The sequence below is a fragment of the Pleurodeles waltl genome, chromosome 5 (assembly GCF_031143425.1).
Source record: "Pleurodeles waltl isolate 20211129_DDA chromosome 5, aPleWal1.hap1.20221129, whole genome shotgun sequence".
Classification (NCBI taxonomy): Eukaryota; Metazoa; Chordata; class Amphibia; order Caudata; family Salamandridae; genus Pleurodeles; species Pleurodeles waltl.
Window position 1 is genome coordinate 154,272,033 of NC_090444.1, and position 19,207 is coordinate 154,291,239.

Consider the following 19,207-nt stretch of genomic DNA (forward strand, 5'->3'; position numbering starts at 1 on the left):
TTTGTTTTACTATCCACATTTTGCCCCTCTGATCATCGACTGAGCAGCGGGACCACTCCCATCTAGTACATTCTATCATCACAGGGTAAACCCTGCATCTTGTTCAATCATATAATTGAATCTGCAGTCAAAGTCTCTACCAGATTTTAATGCAGCAAAGAAGGACAAGGAAGAGGACAAAATAACTACAGCACATGAGATAAAATCTAGTCTTTATTTTGTCATACCCGTTCAATTCCTAACAAGATAACTTATCAGACTGCAAACCATTTTCCACTTCAACAGACTTTTTATCATTTTTGTTTGCAGTGTGCATGCAGAGGAGGAATGGATAGTTTGTAGAAGAATTGAAGCTGAAATGTTGGCCAGCTTAAATTGGCAGTGGAGGTTTTTTTTTAAGGCTTTGCGGAAGGTAAGGATGATCTCCATTTTGCATAGTAGGTGCTTCCATTGTGCGGATTACTGTGATGACTGTTACCACAAGATGACGAAAGTCTTTCATGTTGGTTCTACTGAGGGCAGGCCAGACAGTCAGGGAGGTCATTAGTTCCAGAAGGAATAATTACAGCTGCAGGAGAGAAGTGTTAGAGTTGTGGAGGCTCTTGTCCTGATTCATGTTCTCTGCTGGGCTGTGCCCTTGGGAACGGGTAAGTATGGTTCCATCTAACTTCTCCCCTGCTTACCGGGAAGTCATGCTATTCCTTGGCTCCGCTAGGTGTTTGTAAGACCACCCGCAGTTTATGGGCCTAAGAGCACTGAAAGCTGCAAATGAGGAGCCACTCAACCATGTAGAGTGCCCAAAACGTCATCTCACACTAAGGCAATGAGCAGATCGGAGGCCAGAGTGGACATCATCAAAGAAACTGCCTGCATTCAGAAGGGCTTGCAGGCTAGAAACCCTAGTTACAGTTACACATTTAGAGAATGGCTGAAGACTTGCGATGGACCCTGCGCTTAGCTGTGCCTCTGCAGTGGCCAATAGTGTTGCTTCTATAAACATCTGAATTATCTGTAAAGAAGCCCCTTGTTGAAAGGAGTTGTCAAACCAGAAAGTAGGAAAAGGTATGCTACAGGACCAGCTGACACTTTCCATTCAGGCTCAGTGGACCTATAAGGTTTCTAAAGGCGGAAAATGAAAATACAACACAATCCAATAAATGAGATGGAACATCAAGGAAGGAGTTGGCACCAAAGCTGGAGACAAACAAAATATGTGGTTCAGTTCTTTGTTTACAACAATAGAGTTACATCTAGGAGGCTCTTTGTGTTTCTTGAGTTCTCTTATTTTGAGATCTTGTCTGTTTGTGCCATGCTCTGTGGGTCCAGCTATCAGAATGCTGACAGATTTCTTGCTTAGGCTGCAAAAGAGACTCTATTGTGAGCTTTCTTTTTCTTTCTAATACCAAGGGGCCCATTTAAGGTGCAGTGGGTGGCTTGCCAGCCCAGCAGAGGCCCTGACCTCTGCTTCGCAAACAGATGGCTACCTGCTATGCACAGGAAGGCAGGGATCTCGGTTCTGCACTGTAGCCATGGATGAAGGCCAAGCATGCGCCATATTTCAAGCCCGCTGTACATGGAGATAATTCCTTGTAGGTAACTGGCATTTTAAGGTTTCTCTGCCTGTCTGCCATATGAAAAGTGGCAGACCAGGGCTAGATCCAGTAAATAGGGTGGGGTGGTGCCATTGTGACCTGGCAACCAGGCTACCTAGTCAGCAGTGCTTAATTTGTAAATAAATAAGTGCCAGGGCCCAAGGTATTGCTCAGGAGGCCACTGCAGCTTGCAATACCAACTGGACCTGCCATTGTTACCACATGCAATTATTAAAGCTCCCTTCTGCCAGACTCCTATAAATCTGACAATTTGGACAGGTCTAAGCCACCCAAAGCTTTAAGAATGGCCCACAGACCCTAGAACTATTTTTTAAATGTCTATTTAATTGTTAAACTGATGTGATCCACTAACAAATAGACAGGCAGTGCCACTATGTGGTAGACTGCCATAAGTAAGTGCGGTGTTAACAAATAAATTCTGGTAATCCGCACCGTCAGCATTGGTACAAATCCACAAATCAAACACTGCTGCTCTGCTATCAGAAACCCAGTGGTCCCACGACTATAGATAAGGCAGGGTGGAACCTCCCAATATTTAGTGCTGCAGGAGCCTGGTGGGAGTGTTCTTACCTATGAACCTTACATTTCATGTCATGAGGACAATGTTTTACATGCGTTATTGCGCGTCAAAGTTCCCCCTGACTGTTAACTCATTAATATTGAAAGGTGCCATAAAAATAGACCTAGTTTATAAACGATGGTACAAAACCTAAACATTCCATATACACATATTTAAACATATATATATTTTCTCTATTTGTTGCATAATAAACATCTTTAACTCCATGAGATAAACAAGTTTTCAGCCGAGTTTGCCGCTCTTCTTTGCTTCCACCTTAGATGATGGTCAAGGACAACCACTGCAGGAAAAAAGAAGAAGGCAAATCTTTAGGAAAATACCCACAAGTATGTACTTAATTTAACTTCACTCACTCTCTTGCCTTCTCAAAATCTGCGGTTCTTGGTGATTCCCCAGCCTAGGAATCTGGATTCAGGGTTACCAGGTGTTCTTACAGCTGTAGAGCCCCACACTGCCTCTTTCATTCATTACCAGATTTTAAAAAGCGCATGGCTACCCAAAACCGGGCTTCCCAGCGCTGAAGAATACCGGAAAGCGATCGACTTTTACTCTGTTTTTGGAAAGAGGAAAGTTTTTTGTTGCTTGAGAAAGCACAGCCAATTCTTTTCGCTTCTCAGGCTCAGCGGGAGAGACTTCCATAACTTAAGTGCCAATAGGAGAAAGAACGCCCGCCTCCCCAGTCCCCTTTGGCTATGATTTGCTAGGAGATTGGCTGTCACCCTGATAGGTTTGTGAGTTCAGACATTGTTTTGGCTGGCTCATAGATACTACAGCTTATATAGGCTCTGAAATCTCCTGTATACTCTATTGCTAGACCCACTGGCACCTGCAGATATGGGATTTACAATCTAAGTTCTCTGCACGTGGTGGCTAAAACAATAAAAATTCGGAAGATGCTGATTGGTTCATACCTTAGCTGATGTGAACTAATCAGAGAAGGGCCTCTAAACTTAGGGAAAGGAGTCAGTCAGACAGGAGCTCCTTCTGAAGGACTGTTTGTAAAGTCCAGAGATTGCATTCTAACTTACGTTGAGCAAATCCAACGGAATCGTTCCAGTTTTATCCACGTCCAGTTTCCTAAACACTTCTGTAAAACAGAAAAAAACGCCAGTGAGCAAGTGGATTACCATTCGGAAAATTATCTTTTATCTTTGCATAATGGTCCTTTACATTTTGGTTATAGTTTGAGATCAGCAGAGTTTAACACTAGTATACATCATTTTACACAAATGCTTTGAAATTTGAAACAGGTTTTAGTTCAAGAATGTTTTTTTATGTTTTTGTTTTTTGCATATGCATTTACATGCTCACTTGGCGTACGCACTGTATATGCAGTATTTTCTCTATGAACAAATGCTGCTTTCCAGTGCTCATATTATTCTTGAGGTGCGAAAAATATCCTCCTCTTAGCAAATGTTGGAAATTTCTAATTGTAAGAAGACGCAGAATTACTAACACATTGTTTAATCGAAAAGTGGTGCAAACCAACACATTGGCATTTACTTTCCAGTGCAAAAGGCATTTTGTGATGACAATTTGTCAATTTTTAGTACAAAAAGTACTCTGCGTTGATTTGTACCACTTTGCAGAAAGGCGGTTTTACAGTGCAAAACACCCATAGCTTTTGACACAAAGCCTGGACTTCTAAGATAGCCTGACTGAGCTTCACAAATCAAGCACTAACAAGGAAAAATGTTTTCACTTGTCTGAATAACCCATGTTTTTCATGTGTGGTGAAGTTCACAGCAAATATCTATTGAATGGGATCCTTCTATGTTTATTTAGGCATAGTAATTTGTGCTCGAAGAGCACGTTTCAACTCCGGATCCTATGCTAGACAATGCACACTGACCTCCGAGACTGTGTATCGAGCAAAGCAGCCTTAAAGAGCACCAGCACAGAGGAAGATAGCAGCAGCAGGTGAGTCTGCACAGGGCTTCCCCCTTGTGTAATGCAGGACAACAAATTCACTAAATCTGACCCTAAGTGTTTAATTGTGCCAATCATCTGTGGACATAATCAGCAGTGCAACCTTTAGATCTAAATCGGCTACAGAAATACATGGTTTAATCTTTGTTCCTCATTGAGATTCCTCAGATCCTAAAAGTCTTTAAAATGATTCAACTTTCGTAATCAATGCAATTCCTGAAATGACCCGTGGCCCCTTCAGGATATAATTTTAATGGTTACAAATAACTGTATTAGTGTATACGATTTGATGTGGAATACTTCTTCACTGGTACCACAGAATTATATCAAATTCAGTCTAATGGAAAAGGAAAAAAGATGCAACGCTGTATCACTGAAACTCCCCATGGATCTATGGCTGGTTTGTAACAACACTCACATATATGTAGCAAAGGTTATTTTGTTGAAGGAGAGAGTGACTCGGTTTCAGATGTACCAAATTATTTCATCTAATATACATCAATGGTCTTTAAACATTTAACCAGGCCCCCAGAATGACAAACACGTTTTCTCCCACTAATTTAATAAAATCGGCAACCCTGAACATATTTAATAATTCAGACATTGCAGTTATGTTTAGGTTTCCAGTTTAACAATGCAATTAAATATATGATTTCCAATAAGCTATTGGTGGCCCAGTCTCCCTAAAAGCGTGATGGCACCCACAGAGCAAGTGACCTTAATTTGGATCCCCCACTTGGACACCTACAGGGCATGAGTGACAAAAATACTACTAATGGCCCACTACAGAGTGCTTCACTGCCACTCTTTTCTTTCATTAAAACACTGCACTCTTCAGAATGATGTTTGCTTGGTTCCCCAGAGTTAGAATACATGTTCTCCTTACCCTGAGCCTGACAGTCCCTTCAGATCAATTCAAGATGCCCTACACGGTCCAAGACACCTGGTGTAGGGGATATATGCTAATTTTACACAAGGCTATTAACAGTACTTGTATTCCATCTTGGCCTGATGTTCTCACCTTAATTCCGTGTTTACATGCATCTCTGTCAGACAGTTTATAGATCAGTTTTCCCCAAGGTATACATCAGTGTAAGGAAATGCCTCCTTGGCATGGTTGCCCCCTGACTTTTTGCCTTTGCTGATGCTATGTTTACAATTGAAAGTGTGCTGAGGCCTGCTAACCAGGCCCCAGCACCAGTGTTCTTTCCCTAACCTGTACTTTTGTATCCACAATTGGCAGACCCTGGCATCCAGATAAGTCCCTTGTAACTGGTACTTCTAGTACCAAGGGCCCTGATGCCAAGGAAGGTCTCTAAGGGCTGCAGCATGTCTTATGCCACCCTGGAGACCTCTCACTCAGCACAGACACACTGCTTGCCAGCTTGGGTGTGCTAGTGAGGACAAAACAAGTAAGTCGACATGGCACTCCCCTCAGGGTGCCATGCCAGCCTCTCACTGCCTATGCAGTATAGGTAAGACACCCCTCTAGCAGGCCTTACAGCCCTAAGGCAGGGTGCACTATACCATAGGTGAGGGTACCAGTGCATGAGCATGGTACCCCTACAGTGTCTAAACAAAACCTTAGACATTGTAAGTGCAGGGTAGCCATAAGAGTATATGGTCTGGGAGTCTGTCAAACACGAACTCCACAGCACCATAATGGCTACACTGAAAACTGGGAAGTTTGGTATCAAACTTCTCAGCACAATAAATGCACACTGATGCCAGTGTACATTTTATTGTAAAATACACCACAGAGGGCACCTTAGAGGTGCCCCCTGAAACTTAACCGACTGTCTGTGTAGGCTGACTAGTTCCAGCAGCCTGCCACACTAGAGACATGTTGCTGGCCCCATGGGGAGAGTGCCTTTGTCACTCTGAGGCCAGTAACAAAGCCTGCACTGGGTGGAGATGCTAACACCTCCCCCAGGCAGGAGCTGTAACACCTGGCGGTGAGCCTCAAAGGCTCACCCCTTTGTCACAGCACCGCAGGACACTCCAGCTAGTGGAGTTGCCCGCCCCCTCCGGCCCGGCCCCCACTTTTGGCGGCAAGGCCGGAGAAAATAATGAGAATAACAAGGAGGAGTCACTGGCCAGTCAGGACAGCCCCTAAGGTGTCCTGAGCTGAGGTGACTCTAACTTTTAGAAATCCTCCATCTTGCAGATGGAGGATTCCCCCAATAGGGTTAGGATTGTGACCCCCTCCCCTTGGGAGGAGGCACAAAGAGGGTGTACCCACCCTCAGGGCTAGTAGCCATTGGCTACTAACCCCCCAGACCTAAACACGCCCTTAAATTTAGTATTTAAGGGCTACCCTGAACCCTAGAAAATGAGATTCCTGCAAACTACAAGAAGAAGGACTGCCTAGCTGAAAACCCCTGCAGAGGAAGACCAGAAGACGACAACTGCCTTGGCTCCAGAAACTCACCGGCCTGTCTCCTGCCTTCCAAAGAACTCTGCTCCAGCGACGCCTTCCGAGGGACCAGCGACCTCTGAATCCTCTGAGGACTGCCCTGCTTCGAAAAAGACAAGAAACTCCCGAGGACAGCGGACCTGCTCCAAAAAGACTGCAACTTTGTTTCAAGGAGCAGCTTTAAAGACCCCTGCAACTCCCCGCAAGAAGCGTGAGACTTGCAACACTGCACCCGGCGACCCCGACTCGGCTGGTGGAGAACCAACACCTCAGGGAGGACCCCCGGACTACTCTCCGACTGTGAGTACCAAAACCTGTCCCCCCTGAGCCCCCACAGCGCCGCCTGCAGAGGGAATCCCGAGGCTTCCCCTGACCGCAACTCTCTGAAACCTAAGTCCCGACGCCTGGAAAAGACCCTGCACCCGCAGCCCCCAGGACCCGAAGGACCGGACTTTCACTGCAGAAGTGACCCCCAGGAGTCCCTCTCCCTTGCCCAAGTGGAGGTTTCCCCGAGGAAGCCCCCCTTGCCTGCCTGCAGCGCTGAAGAGATCCGTTGATCTCTCATAGACTAACATTGCGAACCCGACGCTTGTTTCTACACTGCACCCGGCCGCCCCCGCGCTGCTGAGGGTGAAATTTCTGTGTGGGCTTGTGTCCCCCCCGGTGCCCTACAAAACCCCCCTGGTCTGCCCTCCGAAGACGCGGGTACTTACCTGCAAGCAGACCGGAACCGGGGCACCCCCTTCTCTCCATTCTAGCCTATGCGTTTTGGGCACCACTTTGAACTCTGCACCTGACCGGCCCTGAGCTGCTGGTGTGGTGACTTTGGGGTTGCTCTGAACCCCCAACGGTGGGCTACCTTGGACCAAGAACTGAACCCTGTAAGTGTCTTACTTACCTGGTAAAACTAACAAAAACTTACCTCCCCCAGGAACTGTGAAAATTGCACTGTGTCCACTTTTGAAATAGCTATTTGTGAATAACTTGAAAAGTATACATGCAATTGAAATGATTCAACGTTCCTAATGTACTTACCTGCAATACCTTTCAAACAAGATATTACATGTTAAATTTGAACCTGTGGTTCTTAAAATAAACTAAGAAAAGATATTTTTCTATAACAAAACCTATTGGCTGGATTTGTCTCTGAGTGTGTGTACCTCATTTATTGTCTATGTGTATGTACAACAAATGCTTAACACTACTCCTTGGATAAGCCTACTGCTCGACCACACTACCACAAAATAGAGCATTAGTATTATCTCTTTTTACCACTATTTTACCTCTAAGGGGAACCCTTGGACTCTGTGCATGCTATTCCTTACTTTGAAATAGCACATACAGAGCCAACTTCCTACAATCAGTTAACAACTGTGTAGTCTGAGCTTGCAGAACATTTCCTTTACAGTGTAATCACACACTTAGATGTTCTTAACACTTGTGCTGCTTTTTGCTATTGAACAGTGATCATATGTCAGAAACAACTGTTGTGCTCACAAAAAACATAAATAAACAAATCTTACATATGAGAAGAACTTTAAACTAATGTACTAAATCCTACTTACTGAACATAAATTCAAGGCGAATTAGGCATCGAACAAAGTTATCAAAGTCGATGTTAAGCTCTTCGTCTGCAAATCGTGCAATAACAAGTTGGTGCATGGAGCGGTTTAACTTAAACCCTATAGAAGTAAAAATAGAATACGTTTATTACACAGAGTTAGGCTACACATTAATAAACATCAAAGAGGATTAGGAGCTATAGAAGTAAAAACACAATAGGTTTATTACACAGAGTTAGGCTAGACATTAATAAACATCAAATGTGATTAAGAGCTATAGAAGTAAAAACACAATAGGTTTATTACACAGAGTTAGGCTACACATTAATAAACATTGAAGGTGATTAGGAGCTATTTGGGTTTTTCTTTTATTACGTTCCAAGTAAGAGGAAAAGTTACTTCAGTGTAAACCCAGTTCTCCATCATGGAAATCTTTATTGATAACTATGAATGTTGAACACTCCTTCCCAAATGCAGGATACAAGAGCACTTTTAGCAAGATTCCAAATTGCAGTTTAAAAAAAACATTTTTTTTAAAATACAAGTGCCTATTTGCAGGCTATCCTTGTTTTTTAATTTAACAAAGGAACAATGGTGATAGAAAATGCACTTCATGAAAACTAAACTGCATGGAAGCCTTTTAATGAAATCTTTCTGAAGGGAAAGAGGAAAGAAAATTAGGAAAATTGAGTCATATAAGCAGCAGCTTTTTGAAGCTGAAAATTGACACTGCCCTTTTAAGGGCACACCAATTCTATTGTGCTCTGCAAAAGCAACTGCTTCATTTCATCTGGATGGAATCTGAGGATCCTGATTTTACATGTAGCCGTTGCGATGTGGCCACCGGACAGGATGGTAGGTTGTTTAGGATGCCACCGAAGAGTCACTAGGAAGTAAGTAAACCTCCCTTCTTCATCTTGGGATCTTCATTGTTAACCATACACTCTGATTTCCGTGGTTCCTCTCTCTAAAAGGCCACCGAGAAACACATCAGAATATGCATGTTAACAAAGTGGAATAAGGAGGCTTAACTCGCGTGGTTCTCAGCACTAGAATTGTATCTTGGACGGTGAAGTCTTTCAAGTGTGTGAATGGATCTCCAGGTTTCCACCGTGTGAATAATAATGGAAAGGAGTTCAGGATTCCCATAAAGGGACTTGTTAGCTTTCTGTAACCACTGAGGTACACTGGGACCAATCCATCTGGAAATGGACTGTATCGACAGGGCTACAAATGTATAAAAAGGCCCATAATTGAAAAAGAAATGTTTGGACTTTCTGAAATCCATAGTTTCGCCCTGGTAAAAATACAAGGCTCATCTAATATGTATTATATGTAATATCCTCTCTGCTCAAGAGGCAGTATTTTGGAAAAACAAAGGCAAGGCTGTGGATAGAAGAATATGAGTGCAAGACCAGTCTGTGTAAGAAGGCTGGATAAGTCCTTATGACTGTTCTATGCTACAGAACACCACACACGACCTCTGGAACTGTAAAAGGCCTGATTCTTTTGCTCTCTTTGTGTGGTGCAGCTGATAAATGGGTAAAAGAAAGCCTTTTCCATACAACAGCCATAATAGAGTCAGTCTGCAAGTACACCTGTGGAACTCAGGAAGTGTAGTAGATTCTATTTTCACATGAAATGCAGCATTGCAACTCTCGTGGAGGATGGTGTAAGAAGCACCTCACATCACAGGCTCTGCAAGACTGCAGACTAGTGGTCGTACGTGCTTGGGTATTGCTGGGTGCTGAATATCAGAGGCCTGGGACTGTGAGGCTACCATAGACAACTTGAGCTTTCTTGAACCTAATATTAGGAGAATGTGAAATATGTTGATGTGGTCAACAGAGGATGCTTTTGAAGGAGGCAACAATTTTACGGCTCATGCTGCAGTAATTTTAGGAGGATATCAGCGTTCCCACACAAAATTAAATATTGTTTGGAACCATAGGACATAAATTACCAACTTTTGGGTAACAAAAGTTGTTCTAAACAGGCCCCCCAAATATGCCTGGACAGAAGCCTCAAAATCCACAAGATGACACTGCTTGCCTCACATTCTGATTACATTTCAAGACTGTGTGTATATCAGACACAGAACACATGCTGAGAGTGGGACCTTTCCCTTCTTTCGTCCTGCAAAAGGAGGGACACTTTACAAACAGCAAGGTATACCAGAGAGAAGTTGTGAAGCGAAATGCAAACAATGATCAAATTCTTTCCAGAAAGTCCTAGAATAACACTGCTTGATTGGAAGCGCACTAAGGATAAAGTAAAAGAATGATATTTAGTTGAGTTTTCCTGTTAGAAAAGTGAAAATAAAAATAGGGAAGAGCCTGGTATGGTGCCCAGGAATCCTGATCACAAGGTGTAAAACATAACTAAAATATCACTACCGCCAGCCGTGGTGGGTTACTCGTGCTATTGGCACCCTTAATTGAATAGTGTCAATTTACATTTTCATAGCGGTGTAGCCTGTCTGCCTTCCTTTTCTTCATTTTGTTGCCTTTCGTAAATGTTTCATTAAAGAGGTTTGCCAGCGACTTAGTTGCACTCTAATGAATTTATATGCTTATACGTATTTTTAGATTAAAAACAAACAGATTACTATCAAGCAAATGAATCTAGAGAGTTTTCATATAGAAAATGCTACTTACTGTGTACATTTCTGTTCCTAGTGTGTAGAGCAGTGGTTCCCAACCTTTTGACGTCTTCGGACCCCCCCTTTTATTATTGAAACCCGGGGACCCCCACTGAATCATTATTGGAATCCAGGGATCCCTTCACTGAGTCATTACTGAAAGCTGGGGACCTAACCTGTTAATATTACTACATTTTCTAAGCAGTAGCGGACTCCCTGGGAGGCTTGGTGGCCCCCCGGGGCCCCCGGACGAAAGGTTGGGAAACACTGGTGTAGAGTTATTAATTCACATTATCTGCATTCTCCTGCCATCTAGTTTTAGGCTTGAATATTTACAAGTTCCAAGAAATCTTTCGACATGTGCTGTTATTCCTCCTTTGGTCTACAACGTGCATGGGTTTAGACTCCATCTTAGATTGTTTTTCGCTCAGCGAGTAAGAATGTATATAGTGTCAAGTAAGCATAGCTTGGTACACCATGCATATTGTGGTCTGTTAACTGGGCACTAAAAGAAGAGATCTGTAATCAGCACATACTTCCAGGGAAGAGGGTTGGGCGCATGTGACTCTACAGCACTACAGACTGAACAGATGCTTATAGGGTAACATTTTCCATTCACAGCATGAGTGGCAGGAGAAACACATGCTCTGCATCACCTATAATGTAGTGCCCTTCACAAGTGGTAGTTAGTGAGTAGATGATGCAGATATCTGGAACAAAAGTCCTTAAAACTGTCTGGCCAACCCAAGCCTGCTGATAGGCTAAGATGTCCACTCAATACTGCTTGGTAGAAGTGTGTGGTGATGACCAAGTGGCGGCTTTACAAATATCAGCTGGAGGGGGATTTCCCAAGAAAGTCATAGTACTTCTTCCTTAATGGATGGGGTGTGCCTTGGAAGGTACAGGTAAGACTCTCTTGTGGTATGGATGCTTTGGAGATGGGATGACACTTGTCATGAAGGCTACAAATAGTTGATCAGACTTACGAAAGGGCTTGATCCTATCAATGTAGTAAATAGGAGTTCTTTTAACATCTGGCAAGTGGAGAGCTCTCTCTCTCTTGGTTACTGAATGTAGCTGCAGAAAGAAGACTGAGCGCTCTATAGTGTGAGTGAGGTGAAAAGGTGATACCACCTTGGGGAGATACTTAGGATTGGTCTTGAGAGCCTGAGATTCTCTGTGAATCTGAACAAATGTTTTTGGAAGGTGAGTGCTTGCAGTTTGCTAATGCACTTGAGGGAAGTCATGATCTCTAAGAAGGCTACCTTCCACAACATTAACTGTAAGGGGCATTAGTGTAAAGGTTCAAAGGATAGCCCCATGAACCTTGGAAGGATAATTTTAAGGTTCTACAAGGGAGAGGAGGTATTTGAGGAGGTCTGACCCTCTAAACACATTCCATGAAAAGCTTTACCACAAGGATTTTAAAGAGGGATGAATGTTCCCTGTTTTGCAATGTAGGCGAGGTATACATTTAGTTATGTATAGGAATGGTTTGCATTTTGCAGATGTAAGAGATAGAAGACGGTGTCCTGGATGTTAGCCTTTAGAGGGTCCAAGATTTTGGAAAAGCAGTAGTGCACAAACCTTTTCCACTTTTCAGCGTAACATACCCATGTGGTGGGCTCATATGCTTTGTGGAGAATGGTATTGCATTCCTGGTGGAGATCACAATAGCCAAAACTCTAGGACCTCAGGTGCCAGGTCACTTGGATGAGCTGTTTCGGGTCTAGATGTCTGATCTAACCTTGTCTCTGTGTAAGGAGGCCTGCCTGAGGTGTAGCTTCCAGTGGGTGGGGGGCCTGATGGATATCTCTAGGAGCATGGAGTATCACAACTGCCTGGCCCAGTTGGGAGAGACTAGACTGAATATTGGGAATGCTTTTCTCGGTTTCCTCACCAAGTGCGAGAGCAGTGGCAGAAGACGAAAAGCATAGGCAAAGATCCAGGACCAGTACATCCAAAGTGCATTGCCAATGGACTGTAGATGAGGGTACAACGAGGTGAAGTTTGTGCATTTTGAGTTGTCAGAGGTGTAGAACAGGGCTTATTGTCGGTTGTCCCAATGCTGGAACTACTTGCATAGGACTTGCAGATGGAGTTCCCACTTATACACTTGATGAATCCTGCTGAGCAAGTCTGCAAAGTTGTTGTCCACCTTGAGAAGATGTTGCACATGGGGCTGCATTGTGGCGGACAGTCCAATTCCAAATTCCCTGCACTAGTGCTGAGAGCTAGGGAGAGTGTGTTCTGCCCTTTTCTGTAAATAAAGCATGGCTGTCATGTTGTCTGTCTTGATAGCAACTACATTCTTTAAATGAAGAAGGCTTTGATGGTTAGGTGTATGGCCAGCAATTCAAAGTAATTGATGTGGCGGCCCTTGTGTTGAAGGGCTTGCACCCTCTGTACAGTCATGGAGTTGAGATGCACCCCTCAGCCAGTAAGGGAGGTGTACTTTGTAATGGTCACCTGTGAAAATGGATATAAGAAAGACTTTCCCTGCAACAAGTTGTTGCAGTTCCACCACTGAGAGAGTTGAGTAATGGCTCTTAACAACACCAGATCCTCACAGTGTCCCTCCACCTGTAATCATTGCCTCGCAAATTACTCTTGTCTGGGGCACATGTGGAGCCTGGCATGGGGTACAATATAGATGAATGAGGCCCTCATACCTAGGAGGTGCATCACAGTACTGACCATGTGCTGAAGATTGGGCTGAAAAAAATGAAGCAGCTGGTAGAATGCCAACACTCTGTTATTGGGGTGGGTTTAATAAGGATCCTAGAAAAGGCTGGATATGTTGAGGTTGGAGGTGGGACTGGTGGCACTTATAGTGGATCCTAAACTGTGGAGCAGGAAATTGCGGCTAGAGTGTGAGCTAGTGTTGGGAAATGGCCTTCTCTTAAGGGTTGCCTTAAACTTTTGCCTTCCTCCTTCTCTTTTCTGACCTTGTTTTTGTTGGCTTTAGGAGTCTGAGCACTTTACGGCTGCTCACCTGTGCTAAAGCGCATGTGCTCTCTCCTCTAAACATGGTAACATTGGCTTATTCCCGTTTGGCATATTTAATGTACTTATAAGTTCCTAGTAAAGTGCACTACATGTGCCCAGGGCCTGTAAATTAAATGCTACTAGTGGGCCTGAAGCACTGATTGTGCCACCCACTTAAGTTGCCCCTTAACCGTGTCTCAGGTATGCCATTGCAGAGCCTGTCTGTGTAATTTTACACTGCCATGTCAACCTGGCAAAATAAACCTCTTGCCAGGCCTACACCTGCCCTTTTTACAGATATAAATCACCCCTTAAGTAGGCCCTCTAGAACCCATGGGCCATGGTGCAATGTATGTAAAAGGCAGGGCATGTACTTTTAAGTTTTACATGCCCTGATAGTGAAAAATGTTTTCACTACTGCAAGGCCTATCTTCTCATAGGATAACATTGGGATTACCTTATTACATCTTATAAGTGTAATTCTCAATCTGGGAGAGATAAGTTTGTCACGTTTGGTGTCTCTGAACTCACAATTTATAATCACAACTTAAAGCAAGGTTGGATTTTAAATAGCAGTTCTGAAAATGCCATTTAGAAAGTTGCCAATTTTCTTCCTTTAGCCATTTGCTGCCTACTGCTTGCCTCCAATAAAAGTCTGGGGTGGGGTGACATCTGAGCTTGTGCTTTCGCCTAGACAGCCACACACAAAGGGAGTTTAGATGTGACTGATACAGCATCAACATCCTGATGGGCCATCCTGGGCAGGATGGGTGGGAGGTGCTGACACACCTGAAAGGGCAGTGTCCTGCCGCTCACAAAGACCTGCATACCCCCCTGTAGTGAGTCTGGAGCCAGGGCAGAAAGAGAGGGCATCTGTACACTTCAAAGACTCTCTTTGAAGTCTCCCCCACTTCCAAGGCACAAACTGGGTACTGGTACTAGATCTCTGAGACCACCAACTCAGTACACTTCTGGTGCTGTGGATACTCTGCCAGGAAGAAAGACTGCTGTGCTGCTGCAAGGACTGCCACTCTGCCGAGCTGCACTCTGCTCGACTGATACCCTGAAGGAGCTGCTGCCTTGCTGTGTTGACCTCCTGACAGCTGCACTCCTGCCTGGGGAAGATGCTCCCAGTGCCTTCCAAGGATGCCAGACACTCCTGCTCACACCCAAAGTTGATGCCTACACCAGTAGTTCCATTTACACTGGATCTGAGGAATCGGAGGCTCTGATTCTTTGACATCTCCAGAAGAAACTTGGGGCCAGATGTAGCAAAGGTTTTTACCCATTCTGTGTCTATGGGAAAAAGTGTTCATACATATGGTCCTTGATGCCAGACAGAAGCGTCTCTTTATTCAGATATCAGAAAAATCCCCTCAGCGACTGCCCCTCCCTCTGTTGCTTCCCCTGTTTGTACCCTTGGTGTAATCCCTGCCATACTACTGGTGGAAGGTGTGCTGCTGTTTATGGTAAGACTGTGGTTTGTCTGTGTTGTAGCCTTGACTCCTACCCTGGGCTGTCCACTTTATGATGTACAGTAGCCCTCTGGATGACCTCATGGTAGGCCCTGGTATCATCAAGTAGAAATGCCCTAACTTGGGAGGGGTCCAAGTCAGGATCACCTCGAGGGTTGACATTCTAGTCTTCCCAGGAGTCATCAGTGGCTCTGAGTCTAAGGACTGGTCATATTGATCGAAGGGCTCATATGGACTGCCTGGACCAGAAAAGGTGTGTGGGGACTCCTCAGGTGACTCTTGTTGAGACAGAGTAGGTGGTGTGCATGAGCATGGTGGAGGAGGTGGTGGAGGTGGTTCATATGAGGAATGGTTTGTGCTCCAGTCCCTATGTTTCTTAAGGGGCCCTCTGAGGAGGCACTTTGAAGATAAGCATTCTCTGGTCTCTGAAGTGTTTGGTGGAGGGGATATCTGAATAAAGAGATGATTCTGTCTAGCATCAAGTTCCTCCTGGAGATCTTAAAGAATCAGAGCCACCGATTCCTCAGATCCAGCGTAAATGGGACTACTAGTGTGGGCATCAACTTAGGGTGTGAGCTGGAATCCCTGGCAGCCTTGGAAGGATTACGGCTAGATTTCCAGCAAGGGTCTGTGCCTTTTGGTATACGTCTGATCCTGACTGGGGGAAAAAACACACAATCTAAGATGAAATCCATGGCAATGTATATTGCAGAACAAAGGAGGAGTCATAGCATATCTTGTATCAAAAGGCTTCAAGGAAAAAACCTTGCAAACATCCAAGCCAAACAGTAAATGGCAGAAGTATGCAGAGCATAGATATCTACTGCCGGCACACATGCTACAAACATTATCTCTTATGGAAATGCTCCAGGGTTCCATATATCGGCAGCATTATTTGATGAGTAGGGCTATCAATGAAAATTGCATCATGGATGATTTAAATGTAATATTAACTTTTGTATTGAACATGCCTTTAAAACAGGCGAACACAGTGTGTAAATGCTACACTCGTGTTTCACAACATATCCATCCAAGTGCATTTATTTCTTGGAAATAGAGGCCTTAGGAATCATTGCATGACATACAAAGACCAGGTCTTCTAATTCAAGGGAGAGACGTTTATTTTCTTTTTCTTGACAACATTTATTTATTGAAAAATCACAAGACTTATTTGTACAGCCCATAGTCATAACTTACTGCAGTATGTTTCAGGGAGGACATGCTACATATACACATGATCATGAACAATGCTCTGCTGATAATCAATACTTAAGCCTGTATATCTCAACACTCACGAATACAAATATGTTTAAGAATGGTGATAAGGGGGTGAAAATGGGGTATGAATAAAGGGGGAGAGTGAGGCAAACAGGAAGATAAATGTATTAAAAAATTAGGATAATTAAACAATGAAGACAGGTGCATCCACCTGACCTTCACAGCAAATTGTCATAATCTACATAGTATGTATAGCATTGCAAGTGGGTGTTACAATCTTACTTTCAATATGAAGAGGAGGTGAGCAGTGTTATGAGGGGATAATATTTATGTCTCATAGTTCAGTTCATCTGTGTTCCAAATTGATAACATCATCTATTATAGTTCTTTGGCATAGAGGGGAGGGATTTTCTTTAAGAGAAATTTACTATTAATAAGTCTTGACAGCCATATTAATGCTCCTCATTGTAGGTCTAGATCTAAAGTAGGGTAGTTTATGCCTGAAAGACATTCTTAAGATATGTGAGAATGGGAGGCAAGCACAATAGCTCCTGAGGTGCTATAAGGACAAAATCTACCTTTGCGGGGAACATCACCACACATCTATATTTCAATCAAAAGTTGAAAGAATGTGTATAGATATTGCATATGGTACAACAGATTCCATTTGGGTTCCTAAAGGAAAGGAAGGAAAGTGCTCCTTTTTGACATGGTGACCCCCCACTTTTTGCCTGTAACATGATGCAATTTTGCCTGAAAGAAGACTGGGTTTCTGCTAACCAAGTCCCCAGTGCCAGATCTCTTTCCCTAAAATTGTACAACTGTTCCCCAACTGGCAATATCTTTGGCCCCCTTTGAGTCCCTAGTAAATGGCACCCCTGGTGCCTAGGGCATGGGTTCCAAAAAAGGTCCTCAGGGGCTGCAGCATGTATTATGCCACCCTCAGGGACCCTTCACCTAGCACATGGAAACCGCCATTGTGGGCTGCGTGTCTTGGTGCAGCTAAAACTGAAAACACGACATAGCACACAGCCTGTGTGCCTTGTCCCCTAATACTGTGTGCAATATATGTAAGTCACCCCTACAGCAGGCCTCCCAGCCCCTAAGGCAGGGTGCATTATATTGCATGTGAAGACTTATCTGCACGAGCAGATATGCCCCTGATATATCTTTGTTGATTCTTAGACATACTAAGTGATTACAGGGAAGCCATTTCAAATACATGTGTTGGATACAGGTCAATCAATACAAGTTCCCCAGTTACATTATGGCTTCACTGAAAATAGGGATGTCTAGTATCAACATCTTGTATTAATAATCTCTCACTGATTCCAGTGATGGGTTTATTAATACATGCATCCAGAGGGCACTTTAGAGGTGCCCCCTGACAACCTACTGACCGCTGGTGAGCTCACTGACTAGTTCTAACCAGTCTGCCTCCAACAGACGAGAATCTGACCCCAAGGATGAGAGCCTTTGCTCTCTGGAGGTCAGAAAGAAAGCCTACTCGGGCAGGGGTGCTACACTCTCCTCCCCACAGGATGACCTGCATTCCAAGGCAGCAGCTTCAAAGAATCCCACAGCCTTTGGTATACAGAACCTGCCTTCTTCAGAGGAGGATGCCAACCTCCATGCCCAGGGCCCATCTGGCACCTGGACAGCTGGGAAAACTAGTTATGCTGGAGGCATGTAGCATTTCTCGGCTGGACACACCCCAAGGGTGACCAGCCTGAAGTGGACATAGCCCAGCAAATTTCATCATCTTGTGTGTGGTGGAAAGCTGGACAGAGTGATGCCCACTCCCCACAGGACGTGATCATCAATGGGGTGTAGTGACCTTAAGGGTAAGTAGCCCATTGGCTATTACCCTTCACTCCCCTTACCCCCTAAATTGAGTATTTAGGGGCCCCCCGGATACCCGATCCTCAGATCTTCACTGGACACAAAGGAAGAGGTGGACAAGAAGCCTGCTGAATCCAATAACCGAAGAGCACAACAAACTTAGCAACAACCCTACTAGCTGGCATGCTGCACCCGACCTTCGAGGAGCAACTGACCTGTCCTGCCACTGCAGCCTCCAAGGAACTGGGAGAGCTGCCAGTGCTCTGCAAATTGCCAAGAAAAACTCCCTTGGAGCAGAGGAGCTCCTTCCCTGCATCTGTAGGCACCCAAAGAAAGCACTGTGGGGAATGGGACGGCCAAAAATCAGATGCCGGACAGCCTCACTGCACTCAAGCTACCTAGCCCGAGCTGAAGTGAGCCCTCCGGAGATGGAGCTCACCCCGAGTTTGCCCTATGAACTTCCCACCGGCACATGCAGCCTGATTCTGCAGACCCCCCTTCACCACAACCGCTTTCAGTGGCAAAGACCCGACAGTCCACTGCACCTGGATGCCCCAGACCAAGGAGAAGAGGACCAAAGGTGTCCCTACGTTCCCTAGGCTCGTAAGACCCAAGCCCCATTGTTGGATCAGCCAGACCGGACCCCCAGTCCATGTCTGCAGTCTGTTTCTGTGGGCCCCGCAACCGCAACCACCCATGGTGATGGTAAACCTGACGGTCCAAACCACGTCGGCACCCGGACGCCCCAGACAGAGGAGAACAGGACCACTGGTGTCCCTACATCTACGAGCATCGCAAGACTTGAACCCCCTTGGTGGTTCGCCCAGACTAGACTCTCAGTCCAGCCCTGCAGCAACTTTGTGACCAGAATGATCCTCATAGACTCACACGGGGCACCAGACTCTGAACTGCACCACTCTACAAGCCGTCCCTGAGCCGCCCG

At 44.7% G+C, this 19,207-nt stretch overlaps 1 protein-coding gene across 1 annotated transcript in view; it reads right to left on the reverse strand.

Annotated features, from left to right (window-relative positions):
• Window positions 1-200: 200 nt before the first annotated feature.
• Window positions 201-19,207, reverse strand: part of LOC138295492 (calpain-2 catalytic subunit-like) — a 196,360-nt gene continuing 177,353 nt past the window's right edge. The window contains exons 19-21 of the mRNA XM_069233832.1: window positions 8,104-8,220; window positions 3,222-3,280; window positions 201-2,473 (exon numbers count right to left, since the gene is read on the reverse strand). Of these exons, the coding sequence (XP_069089933.1) occupies window positions 2,450-2,473; window positions 3,222-3,280; window positions 8,104-8,220 (200 nt within the window). The 3' untranslated portion in view covers window positions 201-2,449. The remainder of the gene's footprint in view (window positions 2,474-3,221; window positions 3,281-8,103; window positions 8,221-19,207) is intronic.